General features: G+C 35.5%; 3 protein-coding genes across 3 annotated transcripts; 1 reads left to right on the top strand and 2 right to left on the bottom strand.

Moving 5' to 3' along the window:
• Positions 1-59: 59 nt before the first annotated feature.
• On the top strand, positions 60-18,186 carry LOC7487714 (protein CHROMATIN REMODELING 20-like). Its single transcript, XM_024583590.2, has 26 exons — positions 60-211; positions 497-654; positions 1,115-1,177; positions 1,266-1,361; positions 1,452-1,544; positions 2,965-3,155; positions 3,233-3,476; positions 4,069-4,182; positions 5,034-5,117; positions 5,588-6,097; positions 6,822-7,111; positions 7,280-7,370; positions 7,451-7,666; positions 8,078-8,197; positions 8,599-8,765; positions 9,527-9,668; positions 9,786-9,935; positions 10,018-10,073; positions 10,160-10,460; positions 12,295-12,418; positions 15,829-15,890; positions 16,009-16,235; positions 16,385-16,588; positions 16,671-16,749; positions 16,828-17,096; positions 17,408-18,186. Exons 2-26 carry the CDS (start codon positions 514-516, stop codon positions 17,838-17,840), a joined length of 4,467 nt encoding a protein of 1,488 aa, XP_024439358.2. The 5' UTR covers positions 60-211; positions 497-513; the 3' UTR covers positions 17,841-18,186.
• Positions 18,187-20,216: 2,030 nt separating this feature from the next.
• LOC112323858 (zinc-finger homeodomain protein 3-like) lies at positions 20,217-21,408 on the bottom strand. Its single transcript, XM_024583567.2, has one exon. The coding sequence runs from the start codon at positions 21,099-21,101 to the stop codon at positions 20,607-20,609; it is 495 nt and encodes a 164-aa protein (XP_024439335.1). The 5' UTR covers positions 21,102-21,408; the 3' UTR covers positions 20,217-20,606.
• A 219-nt stretch (positions 21,409-21,627) lies between these two features.
• Positions 21,628-24,019, bottom strand: LOC7487712 (uncharacterized). The gene has a single exon (XM_024583566.2). It carries the CDS (start codon positions 22,924-22,926, stop codon positions 21,802-21,804), a length of 1,125 nt encoding a protein of 374 aa, XP_024439334.1. The 5' UTR covers positions 22,927-24,019; the 3' UTR covers positions 21,628-21,801.
• Between the last annotated feature and the right edge of the window lie 21 nt (positions 24,020-24,040).

Raw genomic sequence — 24,040 nt, 5'->3', positions numbered from 1 at the left:
GTAACATAATATAAGTACAAGGATAAAACATCACTAATAATTTTAAAAGAGAAATTAAAACTAATTCAAAACTTAAAACCAACTCTCACCAAAACTCAAAATCATAAAAACCCTACCCCAACACCTAATTGAAAAGGAGACCCAAATTCTCTCCCCAAATTCGCAGAATATCAAACACCACATTCGATTATTCGAGCCCTAATTCTCTCAAGTAAATCACTTACCTGCAAAAATCTTCTCTTAGGTTTTTGTTATTCATCGATTCTGATTCAGTCTCGAATTAAAAATTGCTTACCTTTTATTGTAAAAACAACGAGCATTACTGGGTTTTGTAATAAAACATGAAATTTTGAAGCAATAACCAGCATTATAAGCATAATTCCTTTCTGGATTTTGTTTTGTTTGAGCTGTTTTGCCGTTTCTGTTTCTGGGTTTTGCTTGACTTGTTTATGAAGCTAATTCTCTCTTTCATTTCTTGGCATTACTATTTTTGGAGGGTCTATGTGAGTGAAAATGGAGGATAAACACGAGGAAGTTGAGGACATTGAGAGTGGTTTAAGTGATTCATTTATTGACGACGACGACGAAGATTCTAATAATGATGATGATAACGAACCTTCTACATCTGGACAAGATGATGGGACCCGTATTCAGGTTTCTCTCTTTTTTTTTTTTCTGTTTTCTTATTACTGTTAAGTGTTAATTACACTGCTGTTGATTGATAGTTTTTAGAGGATGCTATTTGTTTATATGAATGTTACTATTTTTGGATACTAGTATTATAGGTTCGAACTCAGAAGTTCGAACTTGTGAAAAAAGAGTCTCGTGGGCATGGAGTGTTCAAATGACCAATCTTGAATTAATGAACATTCCATTGAGCGGAAGCCTAAATGAACATGCTTGATAGAAAGGCACGAAGAAGAAGAACGAATGGGTTTAGGTTAACAATGGGCCTGGAAAGAGTAACAATAGTGGTTTACCATGGTAGGCCATGACACCACGTTAATGTAATAGGTGGAGCACATCCATTAGAAAAGGCCATTTGAACTCTTGTAAGTTTAAAACCTGCCAATCTTCTAGAGCAAACGGTTTCATTTTTACTTTCATGGTGCAGGAACCTTTGACCGACCAAGAAGTAGAGGAGTTGGTTGCTGAGTTCCTGGAAGTTGAGAGTAAGGTATCCAATTTTTTTTTTGCTTTACTTTACCATTCTGCTCTCTTTTTTTTCAATTTTATTTTAGAAGGTTTACTAAAGCTTACTTTAGGCTGCAGAGGCTCAAGAAGCACTGGAAAAGGAGTCTCTTGCAAAAGTAGAGAGTGATGTGAGAGAGGAGTTGGCACGAAGTCTCCAGGGTGATGATGTTAGTTATGCTGCTTTCTAATTGTTTCCGGAGTTTTTGTTATATCAACTTTGCCTATCATTTATGCATTTCTTTCTTGTCTATGTCTAGCTGGAGGCAGCTGTTGAAGATGAGATGGCTACTTTCAGGGAAGAGTGGGAAAATGTGCTCGATGAGCTCGAGACTGAGAGTTATCATTTGTTGGTCTGCTTCTTTCTTCAATTTGAGTAAAATTTATTGTTCTTAATGCATTTTTTCAGTGAATGTATCTCGAGGCAAACCAGAGAAGGTCATAATTTGCTATATCTCCCATAACATTTTTTTAGCAAAAAGCTTCTTTGATACATAACACCTTGCTGCATTTCTCACTGGTTTCTTATCCTTCAATATCCATGATGCGATCCCATTGTTTATGAAGCTTACTCAGGAGGAACTTAAATGCATTCCCTTGTTGTTTCTTCATCAGATTTTGAACTTTATGCATCGGGATATGGGTGCTATTATTGTTTATGTGGCTCTAGCAGATTCCATTTGGCTGGTAGCAGCATGTGCATGGTTCAACGCATGTTTTTTTACCATTTTGCTATGGTTTTGAGATCATCCATACAAGCAATAAATATGTTGAACAGAGTCACCAAAATAGAAAAACTGAGCATTTTAATCAGTAGCAAGCAGGTCTGAATCTGTTGTTTGTGATCTGATGGGATGTGAAAACAGATATGGTTTTAAGAACAGTACATTTACGGTTGTAGTGTATGCAAATGAGGTATGATTGCATAGTTACCTAGAAGTGCTGTTTTAGGAGTGTTGGAGTGAAGGAGGAGGAGGCCAAAAGATGTAAAAAAAAGCATGGAGAAAGTAACCACAAATCAAAAGGCAGCTTCCAAATTTTTTTAAACACAGTTGAATTCTCAAATCAGCTGTTTTAGGAATGTTGCATGGACATGGAGACTGCTCGATCCCTGCACACCCTGTACCTTAAAGCAGCTTTGAAGCATCTCTAGGATTAGAATTTTGGAAAGTAGATAGTTAAAATACTTGACCACAAGACTTAGTGCCTGTTTGTTTAAGCTTCTCAAATCATCCCTTTCCGTGCTTTTCAACCTGCTTTTTGTCCAAAAAGCCAGTTTAGAAGCTTAAACAAATGGGACCTAGTAAAGGAACAAAAGAAACCCAACTTAGGCCTTATTAGGATATAACCAAGGCCTATTCCAAGAAAACAAATTTAAACTTTTGAGTTTAGGATGGATGTTCCTTATTAAGCAAGCCAGAGATGCAGCATCAGTTGTAGAAGAGCTACCAGGTCTTAATCATTTTATTAAACTGATCCATTAATCCATGAAGTATGGGCAGTTCTTCAAAATTCATATATTAATGGAACCATTAGGTTTTGAATTGTTAAGGGAGCATAACAATTATTGCGTTCTGGTTTAATAAGAATATTTATGGTGAACCTGACTGTTCAGGCAACATATGGTTGCTAGCATAAACTGGGCCATTTTTTTTTGTTTTTGTTTTTGTGAAGTGAAGTTTTCTGCCCATCTTTGATCATTTCCCATAGGAAATGAAGTTGTCATGTTATATTTCCATTTTCTGCCCCTAATTCACTTTCTTTGCCTAACAGGAACAACTTGATGGGACTGGTATTGAGCTGCCAAACCTTTATAAGTGGATTGAGAGCCAGGCTCCAAACAGTTGCTGCACTGAAGCTTGGAAAAGAAGGGCACACTGGGTGGGAACTCAGATGACCAAGGAAACGACTGATACAGTAGCTGATGCTGAGAAATATCTTCAAATCCATAGGCCTGTTAGACGGTAAGGTTTTGATTTTTCAGCATGGTGAATTGTGCAAGGTTTGAATTCCATTTAAATAATATACTTTCTGGGCTCAGAAAACATGGTAAATTATTGGAGGAGGGTGCAAGTGGATTCCTGCAGAAAAAACTTGCAATGGATGGAAGCGAGGCTATTGCAGAAAATAGAGAAGTAGATTGGGCCTCTATGAAGAAACTATTCTCAACTAGCAGTTCTGAGGATGTTGCTTCATTTGGCAGCAAGCATTGGGCTTCTGTTTACCTTGCCAACACTCCCCAGGAAGCTGCACTTATGGGACTTAAATTTCCTGGAGTCAATGAGGTGACATTTTTAGTTTGCGTGGATAATTTGCTACCTTATGACATTTCTGCTTTGTTACTTCTGTCTTAAGCATTTTCCAACCTCTCAGCAATTTCATGCTGTGTCATTTGGAATGAAAATCGATTCACAATATTACTGAACAAGGGCTAATTGTTTTCATCTTATTTTGGCTGATCTGATGTATTGGTTCATTATGTTTTGTCTTGATGCAGATTTTCCAAGCTTAGTATAAACCATCTGTACTTTTAGGATGTCTTTTTTTATTTTATGGGCATTTCTTTTCCAATTCTGTTTCTCTGCTCTTAAAATTCAAAAGGAAGCAATCTAAACATTGAATCAAGTTTCAAGAAGCATATCGCCTCACCCACTCAGCAAACCTTCTTAGGGTAGGGTAGAAACAGACTCTGACATTTTCAAGTTACTAATTGACTCACAATTACTTGACTGTCAGGATTGGTTGGACTTTTGTTTTGTGGTCTTGTTCTATCTGTTTCAGCTGGCCTTCCTTTGTCTCCATTATGCTAAAGTTCAAACTTAACAATGTCCTCTTTTGTAGAAACTTGCAATAGCTTTGAGATTTACCTTATTTCAGGTTGAGGAGATTGAAGACATTGATGGGAATTCCACTGATCCATTTGTTGCAGAGGCCATAGCAAATGAAAAGGAATTAGTTCTTTCAGAGGAACAGAGAAAAAATTACAGAAAGGTTAGTCGATATTGTTGTATTGAATATTACAATTTTTATTTCCTTAAGTTTTCAGATTAATATTCTGGACATTGAATTACTTGTTTTAGTTTCTTTGGAGCCTTATTTGTGGTGGTATTAACTTGATTAGCTAGTTCATTAGGACATTATGAACTTACATTTTAAAGCCAGATAGGTCAAAATGCTGCTCTCACCAAACTCTATGCAATCTGATGAGGTGATCAGAGTGTCCGTGGATAGTTGCGATTAAAGTTCCCATTAATTGTCATCCCCATTGGTGGTTAAGCTGCAGTGTTTCTACTGGTGCTTGATGGATTTGTTGAATTTTTTTTTTTTGGTGATTGGGATTCTTTTTGTTTACATTAATTGTCATCCCCATTGGTGGTTAAGCTGCAGTGTTTCTACTGGTGCTTTAGGGATTTGTTGAATTTTTTGCGTTGGTGATTGGATCCTTTTTTTATGTTTAGAACTTTGTGAATGTAATCTTTTGTGCTTAATCCGGAAAATCCAAACCTTCATGGTATCTTGGGATTATCATAGGATAATTTTGCTTTCTTCTTTGAGATGTCATGCTTCAGTTGCTTTCGCGTGAGTTTTGCTGAGGTTTAGTGGGATTGGGCTGCTCTTCTATGATATTCCTTTTACTTTCATGTTTTGGAGGATGAATTTTGTCCAACATGCTTTTGCAATTCTTTTCAGTCAGTTAATATAATTTTCTTTTATCTAAAAAAGTATTGGTAGTTCATCATGCAAATTTGTATGTACTATAGATTATAGTGATTGTCAAGTTTCTTTGATTCTATGCTCAGATGATAATAAATTGTATGGTTCTTATATTTGTACTTCAAAAGGTCAAAGAGGAAGATGATGCAAAAATTGATCAGAAACTTCAACTTCGTTTGAAACAAAGGAGACGTCTTAAGAGATGTAAACAGGTGAGATTTTCCATTCTTTGTTTTCTTGTTTGATTTGTCTGTCATTTCCATGTTATCTAAGCCATGGATTCTATGTTTTGTTGTTGAATGATGGGACTCTTGACATGAACTTTGAAGTACGGGAGGCTATCAAATTTTGGTTGTTCAGAGTTTGAAATTGTTCCATATCAAACTAGGTCTTGGAAATTTAATTGATTGCGTATGTCGATGCTATCATGTTCTTAAAGTTGAACTGTTTCTAATTAAAGTATTATTGTTTGAATTAGGTGTTGGAAATTTAATTGGTTGTGCAGTGTATGCTTCAGCTATTATGTCTTCAATAGCTCAACTGTTTTTTTGCAGGGATGCTACAGAGTATATACTCTCTAGGCAATCCTTCTATATGTGAAGTCATGGTTATTAGTGTAAAACTATATGTTTCTTGAAATAGACTAGTCATGTTCCTTTTTCTTGTACTCTTATTTAATTAGGGTGTCAGCTCAGTCGTCCAGGAAATGGGAACAAACATGGCTGAGTCATTGCCTCTGGATGACAATCATCATGAGGTCACATGCCAAGATTTGAAGAAAGACGTGTGTGAAAATTCTGGAGACCTTGATATGGAACAGTTGATGAGTGAGAGCAATTCAGTTTTCCCAGAATCTGATGCCTCTGAACCCAGAAGGTCCAAGCGTCCAAATGAGAGTGAGGACCTAAGCATCAATAATAAGAAGATTCGGACTGTTATCATAGACAGTGACAATGAAGCAGACATTTTGGAGGATAAATCAGTACACGGCATTAAAGTTGAAGACCAATCAACTTTGCTAGAAAACATTGGGGACCCTTCTGCTGGCTGCAATCCTTCACAGGGTTCAAGTGAGAAGTTTCAGTGCACTGCCTGTGATAAAGTTGCTGTTGAAGTGCACTCACATCCACTTTTGAAAGTAATTGTTTGCAAAGATTGTAAATTCTTAATGGAGGAAAAAATGCATGTGAAGGTATGAATTTTAATAATGCCTATGCATTCACCCAAGTTGCTTCAAATAGGTTATAAAATGCTCAAGTATATCATTTCCTTCATAGATATGTATGTAAGCAGTTACCTAGGATTATTGTCGTAACCAGGTGTTTTTCTTGTCAGTCATCATAATAATGTTAATGAGTGGATCAACTTACAAGGATTCTCTTTTTACATACATAACGTACTTAGATTCTTTCTCTTAGTTGTGTTTGATGATGTGATATATGGATAAAACAAAACAGAGTTTCCGTCAGAAAACAATGAAAGCTAAATAATTTTAACCTTTACGGAATTATAGGTGTAACTTTATCCCTAGTTCCTTGAATTCATTTGCCAAGTGATAATAAAAACTCAAGATATGCAAAAAAACATTTACCTCCATCTTTACATGCCATAGAAGTCTGATGATTGTAAGACTGCTGGTTCTTACAATTGGTTGTGACAAAGCCTAGTATTTGTCTCTTTTCTAGCATGCTTAACAAAAACAACAACAAATTAGAACTTTTATTGCTTGGAGTCTGAAAATTTCTAAAGTATTGAATTTCATTCTGTAGACTGTTACAACTTACTAGGATCATATTGATTTTGCAAAAAGTGAAAAATTTCTAGCACATCATTGTTTGTTGCTTTTGTTGTTTTTAATGCTTTTTATCCTATTAAGTTTTCCACAAAATTTCATTCCTGTGCTGAACTTGTTGCAGGATCCTGACTGTTCTGAGTGTTACTGTGGATGGTGTGGAAAAAACAATGACTTGGTAAGTTGTAGGTCATGCAGAACATTATTCTGCACTGCTTGTATAAAAAGGAACATCGGTGAAGAGTACTTGTATAAGGTTCCAGTTTCTGGTTGGCAATGTTGTTGCTGCTCTCCAAGTCTGCTACAAAGACTTACATCACAGTTAGAGAAAGCCATGGGGTCTGGAGATATAATGGTTTCAAGTTCTGATAGTGATTCAGACTCTTCAGATACAAATGACGGTGTTACAATCAGGTATAGTGTTCATTATGAGACAGATCTTTGGCTGTAGTTTTCTGAATTATTCACTAGATTTTCTCATTCTTTTAGTTTGGTAATTTTTGTTTCCCATATCCTATTCTATCCAAAATTTGTTATGTTTTATCCCAAGCATAATTCTCAAATTACGCTGTATTGTGACAGCTCTAAGAGAAAGAAGCAAAAGAAGATTAGAAGAATCATTGATGATGCTGAATTAGGAGAAGAGACCAAGAGAAAAATTGCTATTGAAAAGGTGCTCTGTGTTTTGAATGCTTGATATGGTCAAATCTGTTATGTCAGTACTGATTATCCATTGTTTACGATCTTATGCAGGAACGTCAAGAACGCTTGAAATCCCTGAAAGTCAAGTTTTCTGACAAATCCAAGATGATGAATTTTGCAAGCTGTAGCGGAAACTTACCCGAAGGTGCTAGTGTTGAAGTGATTGGTGATGCCACAACTGGTTATATTGTGAATGTTGCGAGGGAAAAAGGTGAAGAAGCTGTGAGGATTCCTCCAAGCTTATCATCTAAATTGAAAGCTCATCAGGTTCCATTCTATCCCTGTGCAGTTTCCCATACTTCAGTCTAGTTGTCTTGTTAGTTGGTTGCAGCATTCTGTTTCTTGTATCCAAAGTGTAATGACATTGCTTCAAACCTAGCTCACAACCCTTTAGGGTTCTTTGCCCACCACCTTACTAGAAATTAATATTCAGTTCCCAACTTGCTTTCTTATTATTCTAGTGATTATGACACCCAGAACATTTGACACCAGCTGGTGTTAAATAGGTGTGTTTAACTTTAAAGTGTAGGAAGTGAGGACCTGGATAGGGGTCTTATTTGAATGTGCTTTCGTATTAATAGTTACATGTCATCACTGATACTGATTTTTCGTTTTTATTTCTATCTTATTATAAATGTATCCATATATTTGCTTACCTAAGTTGATTTGACATTGCAGGTGGCAGGGATAAGATTTCTATGGGAAAATATTATACAGTCAATTAGAAAAGTGAAGTCTGGGGATAATGGTCTTGGTTGTATTTTAGCGCATACAATGGGCCTTGGTAAAACTTTTCAGGTATTCTGTTCAGCTTCTCTTTTGAATATTCCACTTCTCATTGGTAATACATGAGGGCGTGTATTGTGAGTTGTATTAAGAATGCTTGTCACTAAATCTGGTAAGTGTTAATTGGTGAGTTCTTGCCAATTTATTTCAACTTTCTAGGTAAGTTATTTGCTTTAGTCCTGATGTTTGCAATTAAATGTTAACTCTATCTATTCTAAATTATAGAATTTTGTTCTAAATTAGAGCATAGTGAACAATCAGTTTACTGGTTGTAGTTTTAGTGGCAGTGTTAGTAATAGTAGGAACCTTTTATTGCTAACTGTCATGCCATAATTTAATTGTACGGCATAGTGTTATACTCATTTAATCTGGTTGGATAGTTACTTTGCTTGATTTAACGATTTGCGTTACAGGTCATAGCTTTTCTGTACACTGCCATGAGAGGTGTTGATCTGGGTTTAAGAACAGCACTAATTGTGACTCCTGTGAATGTGCTGCATAACTGGCGCAAGGAGTTCATGAAGTGGACACCTTCAGAAGTAAAGCCGATCCGTGTTTTCATGCTGGAGGATGTGTCGAGGTTTTGTTGTATACTTTTCCCCTTTTTTTTCTTTGATTGTATAGCAAAAGAAATTGTCAAATTGATTTTACTCATTAAATTTCAAGTGCAGTATTATCAGAATATTTGTTTTTAACTAAGCTACAGTGTAACTCCTTTTATATGAATTATCAATGATAACTTCAGTTCGGAATTTATCCCTTGGAAAGAATGTGGACATTATTGTCAATGAACTAGCAGCAGAAATCATGACTTTTGGGTATTTTCATTGAAAGACAAGATTATTTGATTTTGTAAAATGAATAGAAAATGTACCTGATGTCCAAATATAAGAAACAAAGCCAAGATTGCTAATATCTGTATAGCGTCTAGCAAGTGATCAGGCAATGCCATGTATTCTTTACCTATTTTCGAATCTGTGAGTTGAGTACTTTACTTTTCATGTTTGTTTTATAAGGTTTAACTTGTCAGGATCCATTTTGTTTTCTTAGAGTTTGAGGGCAATTGGAGAAAGAAATTCAATTTTGGTTGCTCATTCGTCAGAAGAAATACAAAAATGGAAAGACTGACATTTAATTAATCTAGGTGTGGCTCTTGTGAACTTTTGATAGGTTAGTTATTCAACAAAATATCCTGAATATGTTACTTAGAAAAAGGGTTTGATCAAGACAGTGTCATTATATCCAGTATATTATTACATAAAGATTATCTATCTTTCTCTCTTGCTGTGGGGATCTTCCATTCTGAACTTTTTAATTCACTGTTGGGTTTGCTGGCATCAGGGAGAGAAGAGTGGAATTGCTTGCAAAGTGGAGAGCTAAAGGTGGTGTTTTCTTGATAGGCTACTCTGCCTTTAGGAACTTATCTCTCGGAAAGAATGTGAAGGAACGAAATATGGCTAGAGAAATGTGTAGTGCCTTGCAGGTATTTTTGCCTTAACCATTCAACTCAATCTGTGCTTTGAATCACTCAAGACTAACCATGGATCGTGACATGGACACTTAAACTTTGCATTGATGAAATTTGCTTTTCTAATATCAGGATGGACCTGATATACTTGTTTGTGATGAAGCCCACATCATCAAGAACACCAGAGCTGAAACAACCCAGGCACTGAAACTCGTTAAGTGCCAGAGAAGGATAGCATTAACTGGATCACCTCTTCAGAACAATCTAATGGAGTATTATTGTGTAAGTTGGTTGAGATGATTAAAAATTCAGATTTTTTCTATCCACTGGTGTGCTTCTAATAGGATTTATATATCTGAAATAGATGGTTGATTTTGTAAGAGAAGGTTTTCTTGGCAGCAGCCACGAGTTTCGGAACCGGTAAGATTGTCTCTGGCATTTTTCTGGCTGGTTTCTCCTTTCCACTGGTTCCAGTACATCTTAATTGGGTTTTCTCATGCTCGCAGCTTCCAAAATCCTATAGAAAATGGACAACATACTAATTCAACGGTTGATGATGTAAAGATAATGAACCAAAGATCTCATATTCTCTATGAACAATTGAAAGGGTTTGTTCAAAGAATGGACATGAGTGTGGTGAAGAAAGACCTGCCACCTAAAACTGTATTTGTAGTGGCTGTAAAGCTCTCGCCATTACAGAGGAAATTGTACAAGAGATTCCTTGATGTGCATGGGTTCACAAATGGTAGGGCTTCAAATGAAAAGACGAGTAAGAGCTTTTTTGCTGGTTACCAGGCACTGGCTCAGGTTTGTTATTGATTATTATGTCTGTCGTGCTTGTTGTAAGAATGGGTGTGCACTTACAAATAATGATATCATGTCTTTTACACTCTGTTTGATGTTTTTTGAACATGCAAATAGAGATTGTGAAACTTGACCATGTGCATGTAACACTCATTAATGCAACTTAAAAGCAATGCCCTTGTCTGAAAGTCTGTAAAATTGATTTGATTTATCTAGACTTTGATTCCTTAAATTTTGGAAATTTTGTCTATTATTTCACAGTTATCTTTTACACAGTCAAAACCAAATTACCAAGTTTTTCCTCTCCATTCGTTTCTGTTGAAGAATATTTGTTGAAGTTTTTTTGGCACAGTAAATAGTTTTTCATTGTAAAAGAAAACTTAGAAAACCAAAATTGGCTCTTGTTCAATTTTAATATGCAACTTTGTGTTAACTACTAGGAAAAAATAACGATCAGCTTATGATAGGTAGAAGCAATGTTAATGGGATGTTTGGATCGTGATACATGGTTTGGTAATGTAATGCACACATTTATGCATTCGTGATACATAGGGTAGGTAGTATGCTAATTCATGGTTAGTAGTAGCCAATTAGTTGTTATTTTTTGACCAATTACCTTATTAAATTCTTCTGTCTTAAAAAAATATCATCCTTAATTGTTTTTTTTTCTTTCTAAAAAAAGCAATGCAGTATTCTTTTACCTTTTTCTGGAATGTTTTGGGTCTTTATTAAAATTTGGAAAATGAGTAAACAAGTTATAAGTAAATTATAGGAGTAATGAAACCAAAAAAAGGATTTAATATCTTGCCCATGGATTAGGATTGTAATAGTTTTTCACAATCTTTGCTTGCTATTTCTACCGTTTCCCCTTCAATTCTCTATTTTACAAAATTGGAAACAGTCTCTTCTCAAAGTGGGGCCTTAACTTGATGTTTAGAAAGAAAAAAAAGCAGTAGGGGAAAAATTATTTTTCTTTTTTCTAAACATTAGGAAGAGTCCCTAAATGTACCCCCATGTACCACGAATGTCATATGTGCTAATTATATTCTCGAATCCCGTACCATGACCTAAATGTTCCAGGAATCTGTTAATATTGTTGATGGGCATAACTCTTTCCTTGAAGATCTTAACTCAATGCACATTGTGAACCCTTTGCATGTCTCTGTTACTATATTTTTCTGCAAAAATAAGCAAAGATTCTTGTTAGTTTCTTGCATGTAAGATATTGATATAAAAAGTCATCAAATCTTATGTTCCAGATCTTGCACCACCCTCATCCATGAATGTACCATGATCTGGACCGTGCATTCCGAAACATAAAACATGATTGATTTTGTGAATCTGGTAACACTGGGAAGAAGATTGCAGTGAGCATTTAGAAAATACAGGGTGCATTTTTTGTATTTTCCTGCAAGGTTTAAAACAGGTGAAATAGAAATTTGCTACGTTGCGATGGTTATTAATGCAACAGAGTTTGTGGAAGGTTTAAGTGAATAGGATTCATGGGTGATAAGAATAGTATGTTGTATTATTTGCTACATTCCCTTGATAGAAATTTGCTACATTGCCATGATTATTGTTGTTGCGAGCTCATTTTGACTCCTGAAAGATTTCGTGAATAGTTGGTTCTTTTACTTGAAAAAAATTATCATCTAATGATTCCAGCAACAAAATATACTTATATTCAGATAATTATAATCCGGTACCTTTTGTCATTGTATTTGTTTGTAGCTTTAATGTCAAAAGGGAAGGCCGAATAAGTTTTCAATGATGCATGTGTAAATTAATTAATCTTTTTGTTCGCTGGTTTTAATGAACTTTTAATTGTTCATAGTAGATATGGAACCATCCTGGAATTTTGCAATTGAGGAAAGGGAGAGAATATGTTGGCAATGTTGAAAACTTTCTTGCAGATGACTGCTCTAGTGATGAAAATGTGGACTACAATACAATTGTCGAAGGTACTCCATTTCACCATTTTATCCATATTGCTTGCCAGTTTGACCCATCAGTAGTTGTGCATGCTAGATATATGATGGATGTATTGATTGATTGTGGTCGTGGTCAAAATGGTCTAGAAGACAGTAAATTTCATCAGTTAACCTTGAAGGGTTTTTTTTCCCCATCTTTGATGGAAAGTTAATCTTGGAGTTCAGTGTCATGTTTGCTATTATCCCAAACTATTACTGTGTTCAGAATGAGGCAATTCATCATACAGATTTTTTATTTTCAATATGCTGTGTCTTATTTGCTATATGCTGAACTATTACAGTGTTCAAAAGGATGCAATGATTCATAAAAGATAATTTCAAAATTTAATGTTTAGGGTCATATTACATATTCAAAAGGCACTTCAACTGTCCATCTTCTTCTCATTGTTTCTTGAAGATTAACCTCGTAGGCTGCAGTATACGGAGTTTCTAGACACTAGAAACCACCAGTGCAAAGCACAAATAATGCATTTCAAGAATTGCAGAATCAAACCTGTAACCACCTATTCAGATCATACATAAGTGTGTATAATCTGATTACACATAAAAAAAATATGATACGACATTAGCAGTGGCAAATCTCTTTCACCATGAAATTTCTCTAATGTCCTTTTAGCCTTCATGCATGGCTGAGCTGCTTGCACACTAACTTGGACAATTAAATTGGGAAATTCATTCTCTGCAATTTTAGGGTGAGATGTACTGGCCTGGATTGCTACTTTGATGTTGAAATGTGATGCGGCGTATAGCGTGGTTAAAAGTTAGGGTTCTCAAGCTCTAAGGTTACAGATCTAAGATGTAGAGAAATTTAGAGAAAACTCCCTAGTGTTTTATTAGAAGTCTTAAATCTTAATAATAATCTTCTTCTCAAAATAAACTAGCATCGCTATTTATATTAGTCCTAAAATCCTTTAGGAGAAATGATTTTTCGTGAAAACTTACCTAATTAATATAATCCATCTAGCATTAGGATTTTTAAATAGTAAAATATTAATTACATTAAAAGTTCTAAGTTAAATAGGAAAAATAATCCAAATACAATAAGGTAAATAAAGGCAATACCGCACAATAAATTCCGAGCTTTATTTGAAGGTCTTCCTAATCTTCAAACATCATGAAATTTTAACTCAATAGGAAATAGTGCCTTTACAATCTTTTGTTAAAATTGCAGTTCAATTCAACGATTGAATTAAAAGTTATGTTTGGTCTACCAAACTATATATTGGACTTTTCTTAAACTCCTTAAAACTTAAAAATCTTAACAACTAATAAAATAATGCAATAAATATTTTTATGCCAAGAATATATAAAAAATTTCCCCACGCTATTCCCCTTTACTTCTGAAAAACTTGTCCTCGAGTTATTTGTCAAAAATTGAACCTGATCACTCCAAAGAAAAAGATATTTCGAATATAACATTGTAGCTAGTCTATTCACGAAGTTGCATGTCTTTGACATCTGAACTTCAAAATTTAATTTATGATGTATACACGCGAAAGAAAAATCCATATCTAATGTTATATTTTTTGTTTCTACGAAGTCCACTTATAGTTCCTTCCCACATTCTTTTACTTAAAACTTGAGTTCATTATCATCTTTGACTTCCAATACTTTAACTGTTGTATGCAAAGGAACACCAAGATAATCTTCCATAATATCTCTGGAAGAATTATCAGGAATTATAATGTCCTTGTTTGCAAGATTTTCATCCATGATTGAAAGGTCATCATATGCCATTGGCTTCTCTAATTTAAGGTCAAACGACTGAAAGTATTTGTCAGCACCCTTTTGGTCACATTATCTTCAATATGATTTGATAACATTGAAATTTTGCTTTCACCAAACTTCTCCCTGTTTTTCCTCGTCTTTTGAGAAGGTTGAATATAAAGCAAATAATAATAATTAATTTGCTTATGTCCTCAATGTCAAATATCTTCATAATCTCGTATAAGTTCCAAAATTAATGATTGTTTTAAACCTTGCCAAGATAAAATTAAAGGCATACCAATATGAGCACTAAAGTTTAAATATTCGAATCACCATTCTTCAGCACCATAAGAAAGTTTGTTTACGACAAGTCTTACTTTTTGATGACAAGGAACCTTGTTGAAATAAAAATAAGTTTCTAACTTTGCCAACCACTTGATAAATCTTTTCTTCGAAAATCTCCCATCATAGAATAGAATCTTATCTAATTTAGGTATAGATCTGGGGTTTTGCCTGCCTCAAGGTAAGTGTCTAAGCAAATTCCTCACCTTTTCACGATTATTGTTTGCTTTACCCATTAGTCGAGCTAGATCTGATGTGGTTTGCTTTAAACCTATGTTCCAAACGATCTAGTTTTTGCTCCTGAGCCCGCGCAACGCCTCAGAGGGCCTTCACTCCTGCATCGAGGAGTGGGTTGCTATCGTTTCCGTCCATCAAAGAGGCCAATCTACTCTGATACCAATTGACGTGGCATATAGTGTGGTTAAAAGCTAGGGTTCTCAAGCCCTAAGGTTATAGACTTAAATTGTAGAAAAATTTAGAGAAAACTCTTTGATGTTTTATTAAAAGTCTTAATAATAATATTCTTCTCAAAATAAACTAGACACTTTTATTTATATCAGTCCTTAGAGATTTTTTATGGGAAATGATTTCTAATTAAAACTAAAATAATTTATCGGAAAGGATTTCTAATCAATACTAATTAATAGAATCCATTTAGCATTATGATTCCTAAATAGTAAAATACTAATTAAACTAAAAATTCTAAGCTAAATCTTGAGTCTTATTTGAAGGTCTTCTCGATCTCCAATTATCATGAAATTTAAACTCAATAAGAAACAAGGCCTTCAAAATCTTTTGTTAAAATTGCAGCTCGATCAAACGGTCGGATTAAAAGCTTGCTTGATTTTACCAAACTGTGTCTTGAACGCTTTTTAAACTCCACAAAACCTAAAAATCTTAACCACTAATGAAATAATACAATAAATATTACCATGCCAAGAATATGAAAAAAATTTCCTCATGTCAAAATGTTAGTCCATTATTATGTTATTAGCGGGTAACATTGTTGTGGGAGCAGATTGAAATCAATTTTTTATGGTTATTAAATTCCCAAAACAATGCCCGTTGGCCTGAATCACCACCTTCATAAGGTTAAGCAAAGAGATACAAAACATGCAGAACTAACTAGCACTTGGGAGATCTAAATGCTTCTGCAGTCGTTATTTTGTATAGCTGCATAGATATTCTCAAGACATTGTTCTAACATGGTACTTTTGTTGATACTTCATGCTTGTGTTAAGAATGCATGGATATCGTTCTTCTTCTCCACCTGGACCCATGTTAGTTATGCTTGTGATGAGTCTATTATTGATTGCTTTTTGTGCTTGCAGAGAAGTCAAGGAATCCAAATGATTTTATTCAAGGGAAAAACGATGATGGATTCTTTCAAAAGGTACGAACATAAACAAATGCTGAATGATTATTATTCTTTACTCAAATTTTCTGAAATTACTGAATTCCCACCATCTTGTTGATATGTAACATGTTTTTCTTTGTTTCCCCCTTTCCAGGATTGGTGGAATGATCTTCTACTTGAAAATAATTATAAAGAGGTTGATTACAGCGGCAAAATGGTATTGCTGCTTGACATTTTAGTCATGTCTTCTGATGTGGGTGATAAGACGTTGGTTTTTACCCAGAGCATACCCACTTTAGATCTGATAGAGCTTTATCTTTCAAGATTACCTCGACTTGGAAAAAAGGGAAAGTTTTGGAGAAAAGGAAAAGACTGGTATAGGTGCGCATATATAGCTGTCAACTGCTTTCACTCATGGGTTTTCTGCTTTTTCATGATATAGATTTGAAGTTCTTGATTTGGACTTGAAATGCCTTCATAATTGCAACAAGAAGAATCATAGTTTACTTCCTCTCTTCTGTCCTCAACAGGCTAGATGGAAGAACAGAGAGCTCTGAAAGACAGAGGTTGGTTGAGAGGTTCAATGATCCCAAGAATAAACGGGTCAAGTGTACTTTGATTTCTACCAGGGCTGGTTCTCTTGGGATTAATCTCTATGCTGCTAACCGGGTGGTTATTGTTGATGGCTCTTGGAATCCAACGTATGATCTTCAGGCCATATATCGGGCTTGGAGGTGGGTTCCGCTAATTTTTTTTAATTCTACTGAAACATGTCCTCTTATGTCTTGATTGAACCTAACATTTACCATTTTTCAGGTATGGCCAGACTAAGCCAGTGTTTGCTTACAGATTAATGGCACATGGAACCATGGAAGAAAAAATCTATAAGCGTCAGGTGATAGAATAACATCTTGTAGTGTTAAATTGGCCTGATCTCTGAAAGCAATTTTAATGAAGAGAATGATTTAATCAGGTAACAAAGGAGGGACTTGCTGCAAGGGTGGTTGATAGACAACAAGTATATAGGACTATCTCCAGAGAAGAAATGTTGCATCTTTTTGAATTTGGTGATGATGAAAACTCAGACACACTAATTGACATTGGCCAAGAGTATAGACAGGCAGATACCAGGAATATTTCTAGCCAAACCGCAAATTCTTTGAAACAGAATGCGTCTCGTTCTCATGGAAGCTGTGCTTCTGATAAGGTGATGGAAAGCTTGGTTGGCAAGCACCGTCAGAGGTGGGGTTATTATTTTATTTTTTATATAAAAAGAACTAATAATTTCTTAGCTTCAATCCTTTTTGGATGCTTACCTTCAACTCTGGAATATGGAACAAGGATCTAGGACTGTCTGATTGAGTATATTTGTAACTGATTTTTTATGTGCAATCTGTATGTTAACATGCCATTGTCTTAATTCTTTCAGCAATTGGAGTGGATTTTTGAATCACTCGATAAAATAGTAACTTTTCCTTTCTAGTGGTATTCTCAATCATATATATATTTCGCTTAATTAAAGCATAGTGTCTGATGTGCTTCCTCGTCTTTAGGTGGATTTTCGATTACCATGAACATGAGACTCTTTTGCAAGAGAATGAAGAGGAAAAACTAACAAAGGAGGAGCAAGACATGGCTTGGGAAGTATATAAGAGATCATTAGAATGGGAAGAAGTGCAGCGAGTTTCCCTTGATGATTCCACTTTTGAGCGAAAGCCACCCATGTCAAATGGTGCATCTTCTGCCCCAGATGCAAGCAGCATACCTGTGCCAAGCATGGCCCGTCCTGCATCTGAGGCTTCCAATGGAGCACCTTCCCAGAGCATTTTAAGGAGTCGTATGGTGCAGCGGAAATGTACTAATCTCTCTCATTTGCTGACCCTTAGAAGTCAGGGAACGAAAGCTGGGTGCACTACTATATGTGGGGAATGTGCCCAGGAGATAAGCTGGGAAGATCTGAAACGGGAGGGTAAGGCAGCACGGTAAAGACACCATCCCCTGTATTTTGTTCATATACACTATATCTAGTGTAATCTATTTTGATAGTAAAGGGAAGCAGCTGAAAGTTTAAATTCATTTGTTTTGGTAGTAATATTGGCGGGCTCATTCTGGCTAATCTTTCCTGTCTGTTTTTGTTATTGAAGGGAGGGGGTTGTACAGAGATAATGGGATTTTGGGATGGTTGTAGATAAATTGGAGGGAAAGTGTAAATCTCAACTCATATGATCCCTTTTTGATGTAGTTATTGTTACGGAAGCTGTTATCGTCAAGATGTAATTCTACTAATCCTTTCAAGATATGGAGATACATGTTCCTTTGTGTTCTTTTCAAATGCGCAACTTAGATTACTGTGCAAGGGCCTCGGTAACCATGCACTGATTACATCTCAGTATTAGGATTAGCTTGTTTTCTTGATCATGGTTATTCACGACATGCATGTGATGAAAAACATCTGTCAATCTAGAGTTTAGCATGATGGGTCAAGCTAGTAACTCGTCGACTCAAGGCATGTTAGAACTGGTTCTTTTTATATGTATATAAAAAAAATCATAGCTTGGGTTGATTCACCGTCTTGGAGGTCAACTAGTTGAATTAGGTTAGGTTGATTCAAGAGTTGGGTAATTGTGATTTTTTCTTGGGTTCCCACGCACTACTTTTCTTCTAGTGTTTTGAGTTTTGACAATTAGAGAAGTGTATTTTGCTTTGATCTCGTTGAAATGTTTGTATATTTATGAATAGAACTGACGATATTTCACTACCAAATTTTTAATGTAGACTTGATTGAGCTTGTATATACGATTTCTTGAATATTGTTATTCTTTTCAAAATCAACACCTTTCATGAATAATATCAACATTGATGTGGGGAACCCTAACGGTAGATCCTAAAAAAAAGTTTTGGTAGAGAATGCATGAGAGGTTCATCGGTGAGAGAGAGGAGAAGGGAGAAGAGGGAGAGATGTTTGATCCTGTGTGAATTAAGACAAAAAAAATATTTAGCATTTAATTGACATGTTCATAGCTTAAAGTCATTTTCAGCACAATATTAAGTCATATTCAAGACTGATTCCATTTTATTTGAATTAAAACAAAATTATAGATTATTTTATAAGGATATATCTTACTCCATTAAGGATAGATTGTTAGATATAGATTTGGTTTTTTGACCTTCTTTATTTATTTTTAATTCGTAAATGTATCTTATTAAGACTAAATTCCTTTCTAATCAGTTCTTAAACAGGCCACCCACATCTAAACTAGTGTGTGTGTGTGTATATATATATATATATATTTGTTAGTTATTCTAATTGAACTATAACTAGGTTTTATGCTTGCGTGATACCTGGAGAAAATTTCAAAAATAGTTTTTATTTAGCTCTATGATAATTAAGATAAATATCCGTAAGAGTTTAAAGGAAAAAATATATTTTTTTAAGTCAAAGTCTCCCTTCTTTATTTATGTATTTTTCTTGTTTTGATGGGAATTTCTTCTTCTTCTTTTTTAATAAGAACCCACGGTAGTTAAAAATAAATAATCATAATAATCTCAATAATTTAAATTGAGGACAAAATGTTTTTTACATAAAAATCTCATTTCTTTATTAATTTGTTTTGATAAAAACATATTTTTTTTATTTATTCTTAGCATATTTGTTTTAAACAAAAAAATCACTTCTTCATTTTTTTATATGTTTGTATAAAAAAATAAAAAGAACATTTAATTCGTGAGAACTAATATCTATTTTATTTTCATTAAATATTCATATGCAAATTTGTTTTATAATTTGTTGAATATTATGCTTATATATAATTATTAATAAAGTTATTACAAATATAATCATAAAAATATCTAATATTATTTAAAAGCATGGCATAATTGAGTGATTGTTTAAATAGTATTGTAATTGTTAATTTAAAGAAGAATTTATTTTAAATTAAAAAATTGCTTCTAGGCTAGGAACCCCGTAAAAAAAAACTAAGGTGTGTAGGAGTTGAAACATCAAATTCTTGACCTGAGTTTTATTTTAAATTTTTTTTTATTAAAATAATATTGTTTCAAGTTTTTATTTTGAAAAAAAAAATTATATATTAGATTGTGGAGAATGAATAGTAAATATATGTTAAATTTCTTGAGAATAAATATTTCGGCAATAGTTGTTTATATATATATATATATATAAAAGTTGGGCCAAATAAAGAAAAGAAGAAGAAAATTAGGCTTGTATTAGATTTGGTTTAGAGGTTAAACTTTGCAATAAACTTCATTAACATTCAGCTCAGACCTTAGTGATCTTGGTATTGGAGGTTTAATTTTGTATATATTTATGAAAAACATAGCTTAATTCTAAGCATAAATCTCCCATAAGAAATTATCTAGGCAATCAATGCCTTAATTAACATATAATTGGTGTTAAGAGTCATCAGCATCATAAATGAAGAGATGGGATAAGACACTTTTCTGATCCCAAGCTTCAAAATTTACCAACCAAAACACATTGAAGTGCTTGAAATGACTAGATCAGCATGGCTTGGATTATTTTATGTTTTCTAGACAATCAAACTCTCAAACAAAACAAGAAATGGATAGTTTATGGTGGTGCTGCCTTCTCTTTTGGCAAAATTTATTTAACAAAATCATGATGAGGGAGAGAATTATTGACCTTTTTATATGCGGGGGGACATTACAGCCTATAGCCTTGAAGCTACCATAAAGCCCAAATTATTTTGGTGGATGAGAAAAAATGGCCTCACCTCATTTCTTGTTGTGCATTAAGGTGCCTCTTTTAGGCCCTTTTCTTGCCTTCGTTTTCTTCTCAGGCTTGCGTGGAGGAGGAGGAGGAGGCGGTACGTAGACCAGAGACTCTTGATCACTGACTGAGGTACGTAGATAACAGGAAGGAGGAGGTGAAGTGAGTGGAAGGGAAGACAATGGATGAAACCCTGAAGCATTCTTTTCTACCCACATAGAAGCACCATATAGTCTACATGGAGGAGGTGAAAGGTGAGTATCAAGAATGATTATACCATTCTTGATCAACTGTTTTCTATGAAAATTTCTATGACAACCACAAGCTTCACAGATGAAAGCTTCTTTAGTACCTTGATCACCTTTCGGAGTGAACTCTCCACAACCATCAACAGCAGAGCCACCAGTCAACATGGCATGGTTACGCCAACACTCTCTATACTCGGTGATTGTTCTTGATTCTTCATTGGGTGGCCTGGATTTTGAATCAGCATTAGCCATAAGAGAGAGTTTGGAGGGAGGAGGGCTGGAGGGGCAGCTAGCTGTGTTAATATGTTAGCTTTTTTCTACGTTACTTGCAAACTGTCATAACTTATAGTTGTAGAGTGTACTTGCTTTCATTTGTCTACATTATGTGTGGTTGGTGCTACTGGCTGCATGGTTTAGAAAAGGGGAAGGTTTGGTGAGGGACAAAGGAATCAAGATGCATCTGTCAAGATCATTGAGAGATAGCTTTTGAAAATTTCTTTGGTTTAATTTTGCAAGCTGTTAGAAGGGATCATCAACTTGCGGTGTTAAATTTATAAACACCACCCAGCATTGGTGCATTTATTTCCCTCTCATTAAGGCTTTCTTTGACAATGCAGCAATCTGTCACTGTAAATCAATTTATACTCGAGCATGCAAGGGTTCTTAGGAGAAGCAAAACAAGCCAAGCAGAGAATACTGGAAATGATGTTCAAGTTCAACAACAGGCTGCGATTATCTATCCTGCCAAAACACAGCAATAAAGATATTTCCAAATATATATACTAATAGGCTGCGATCCTCATCTTTATCCATTGCAGCAAACAGGTTTGCAAATATATATAATAACAAGCATGGACAATTAGAAAAAACCTTACAAGCACCATGACTTGTTTCAAGTTATTTCCAACATTTGTTTTGGCTAAGAAGAGATGGACACGCTCTCATTATCATCTCATAAATATGATTGACTGTCCACAGAGCTAAGATGGCAGACTTTGCCATTGCCATTCTTCTTCTTGTTATTACGCCCACCCCAAGTAATGGAAATTTCACATCCGAAACCGAAACATGTAAACAACCCCCCACCTTCTGTCCTCCGTCTATGCTTCTTACGTCTACTTTTCGATTGCATCTTTCGAAGATCACTATCATGAATTGGAGGAAGTTCAGTTCTCCATCTCTCGAGTTTTGTTCTTAGGCCTTCGATACTATCATTTTCGGTCCAATCCTCAACAACTGAGCTCCTTGCGCCATCTGTATCGTGTTGAACAGCATTTGCTGGTGTTTTAATCAATCCTTTAGCAATTGCTGCTGCTACAACAGATGCGGAAGGCCCCACATCAGAGCAAAGTGATCCATTGATCATGCTACCATTGGCGCCATTTCCATTTCCATTTCCATTGCCATTGCCATTGCCATTGCCATTGCCATTATCTCGTTTCACCACCGAAGAATTAATCAACGAGCCACCAAGTGACCTGACACCACTCTCTTTTATGCCAGATTTATCAGAGATGGTCTGGTCAGTTTGGTCACTCTGCGTGCGACGCAACTTTGCACTCTTTTCTTCAAGGCTTTGACCGATGGTTTTCGCATCAATGAGGTCATCGAAGCCTACTGCTGACACACTAAGTTCAGTGTATAAAGGCATGCTGCGCATTGTAGTGTCCAGCAGCTGCACCCCCAAGTTGAGGATACCTTGAGGCCGTCCTGATGGGCGACGAACCTGAAGCGCAACGAAGCGCATTTTGTTGTTGTTGTTATGGGAAGGAAACAAGTTGCTTATCAGAACATTTACAGATCCAATCTGAACATCGCGTAGCCATGCTGCAGCGTAGACTTCAATCATGATAGAAGAGTTTTCAGCATTTATGAATGTGTCATCAACGCGGAACACAAACTTTTCATTCCATTGAGGATTGGTGTGGCCATTTTGGTCAACCTTGGTAGACAGTTTCCTTCCTGGATGCACCCAAACTATTGCATAGGTACGCATAGATTTGGATACAGGAGCCAGATCTTGGCCTGATATAACATTGATTTCTAAAAGCTGAAAAGGATGCGCATTATAAGTCATGTTGCTTGATTACTATGGCGATCGTGGGGCTAGTGTTGGCTGGGGGCAGCAACGGTGGCCTCTTCTCTAAACTTGCTCTGCGCCAGATTAGAAGGGACACAATGATCATGGATGAAATTGGAGAAACAATTGAAGGAGTTTTGTTGGGTTGAGATTCATGGGATGCAGCGAAATGAAAGGGGAATGTGGTTGTGTAAGTCTATTTTTAGACCTTGATTGTGTTACACTGTGACTAAGAAATGCTTGCGAGTTTGGCTCCCTCTCCAAAACATTTAGACAACAATTCTGACCATTTTTTATCAGTCAATGATGAATAGCTAAAAACAGTAAAATAATTCAGCCTGAAGTGCTCAGAACTTTCTAACCCCCCCATATTTAACGAAAAGTTAAAACAAGAGGTGCCATATTTATCACCAAAGAAAACTATCTGTCCGTTGCTCATCTGAGTCAATGACAGTTCAGCTTAATTTTCAATCTTCTGGACCATTTGATGGACATTAAAACTCCATATTTAACAAATCTAAGATAAAACCTGATTTGAAGCATGTGATCATTTCTATTTTATACTCATCATGCAGGTCCTTGTTTAGCAGAACCTTTTACTTGGTGCAAGACATGGCTTGGGAAGTATATAAGAGATCATTAGGATGGGAAGAAGAGCAGTGTGTTTCCCTCATGAGTCTAAATTTGAGTGAAAACCACCCATATCAAATGGGGCCCATTTTGCTCTAGACGGGCTGATAACAGCAGACTGGCTACCTGTGTCAAGCATCCCCCATATCTGAAACTTCCTACCTTGCTACTTCCGAAGGCATTGCAAGGAAAGCTAAAGAACATTGCCCCACGTTTCTGTTCATGTTTTGAACATCTGATGTAATCGAGTTTGCTTCTAAAGAGAAGCAGCAGCTAGCTCAAATTCTTTCCTTTTGGCGGTAATGTTTGTCGCCACGTTCCTGCCCATTGACTAATGTTTTTGACTCCTGTGGTAGTGGTGGTTATACCAGAGAGAAGTAGGGTTGTGTAAATCTGAGGTCATGACACGACCCTTTGTGATGTAATTGTTATGAAAGTTATTTTAGTAAAATATTCCACGAATTTCTAACACTAATCCTGT

Source organism: Populus trichocarpa, chromosome 13 (assembly GCF_000002775.5).
Source record: "Populus trichocarpa isolate Nisqually-1 chromosome 13, P.trichocarpa_v4.1, whole genome shotgun sequence".
NCBI lineage: Eukaryota > Viridiplantae > Streptophyta > Magnoliopsida > Malpighiales > Salicaceae > Populus > Populus trichocarpa.
Note: the sequence above shows the minus strand (reverse complement) of the source record. Positions and strands in the feature narration are given on the sequence as shown.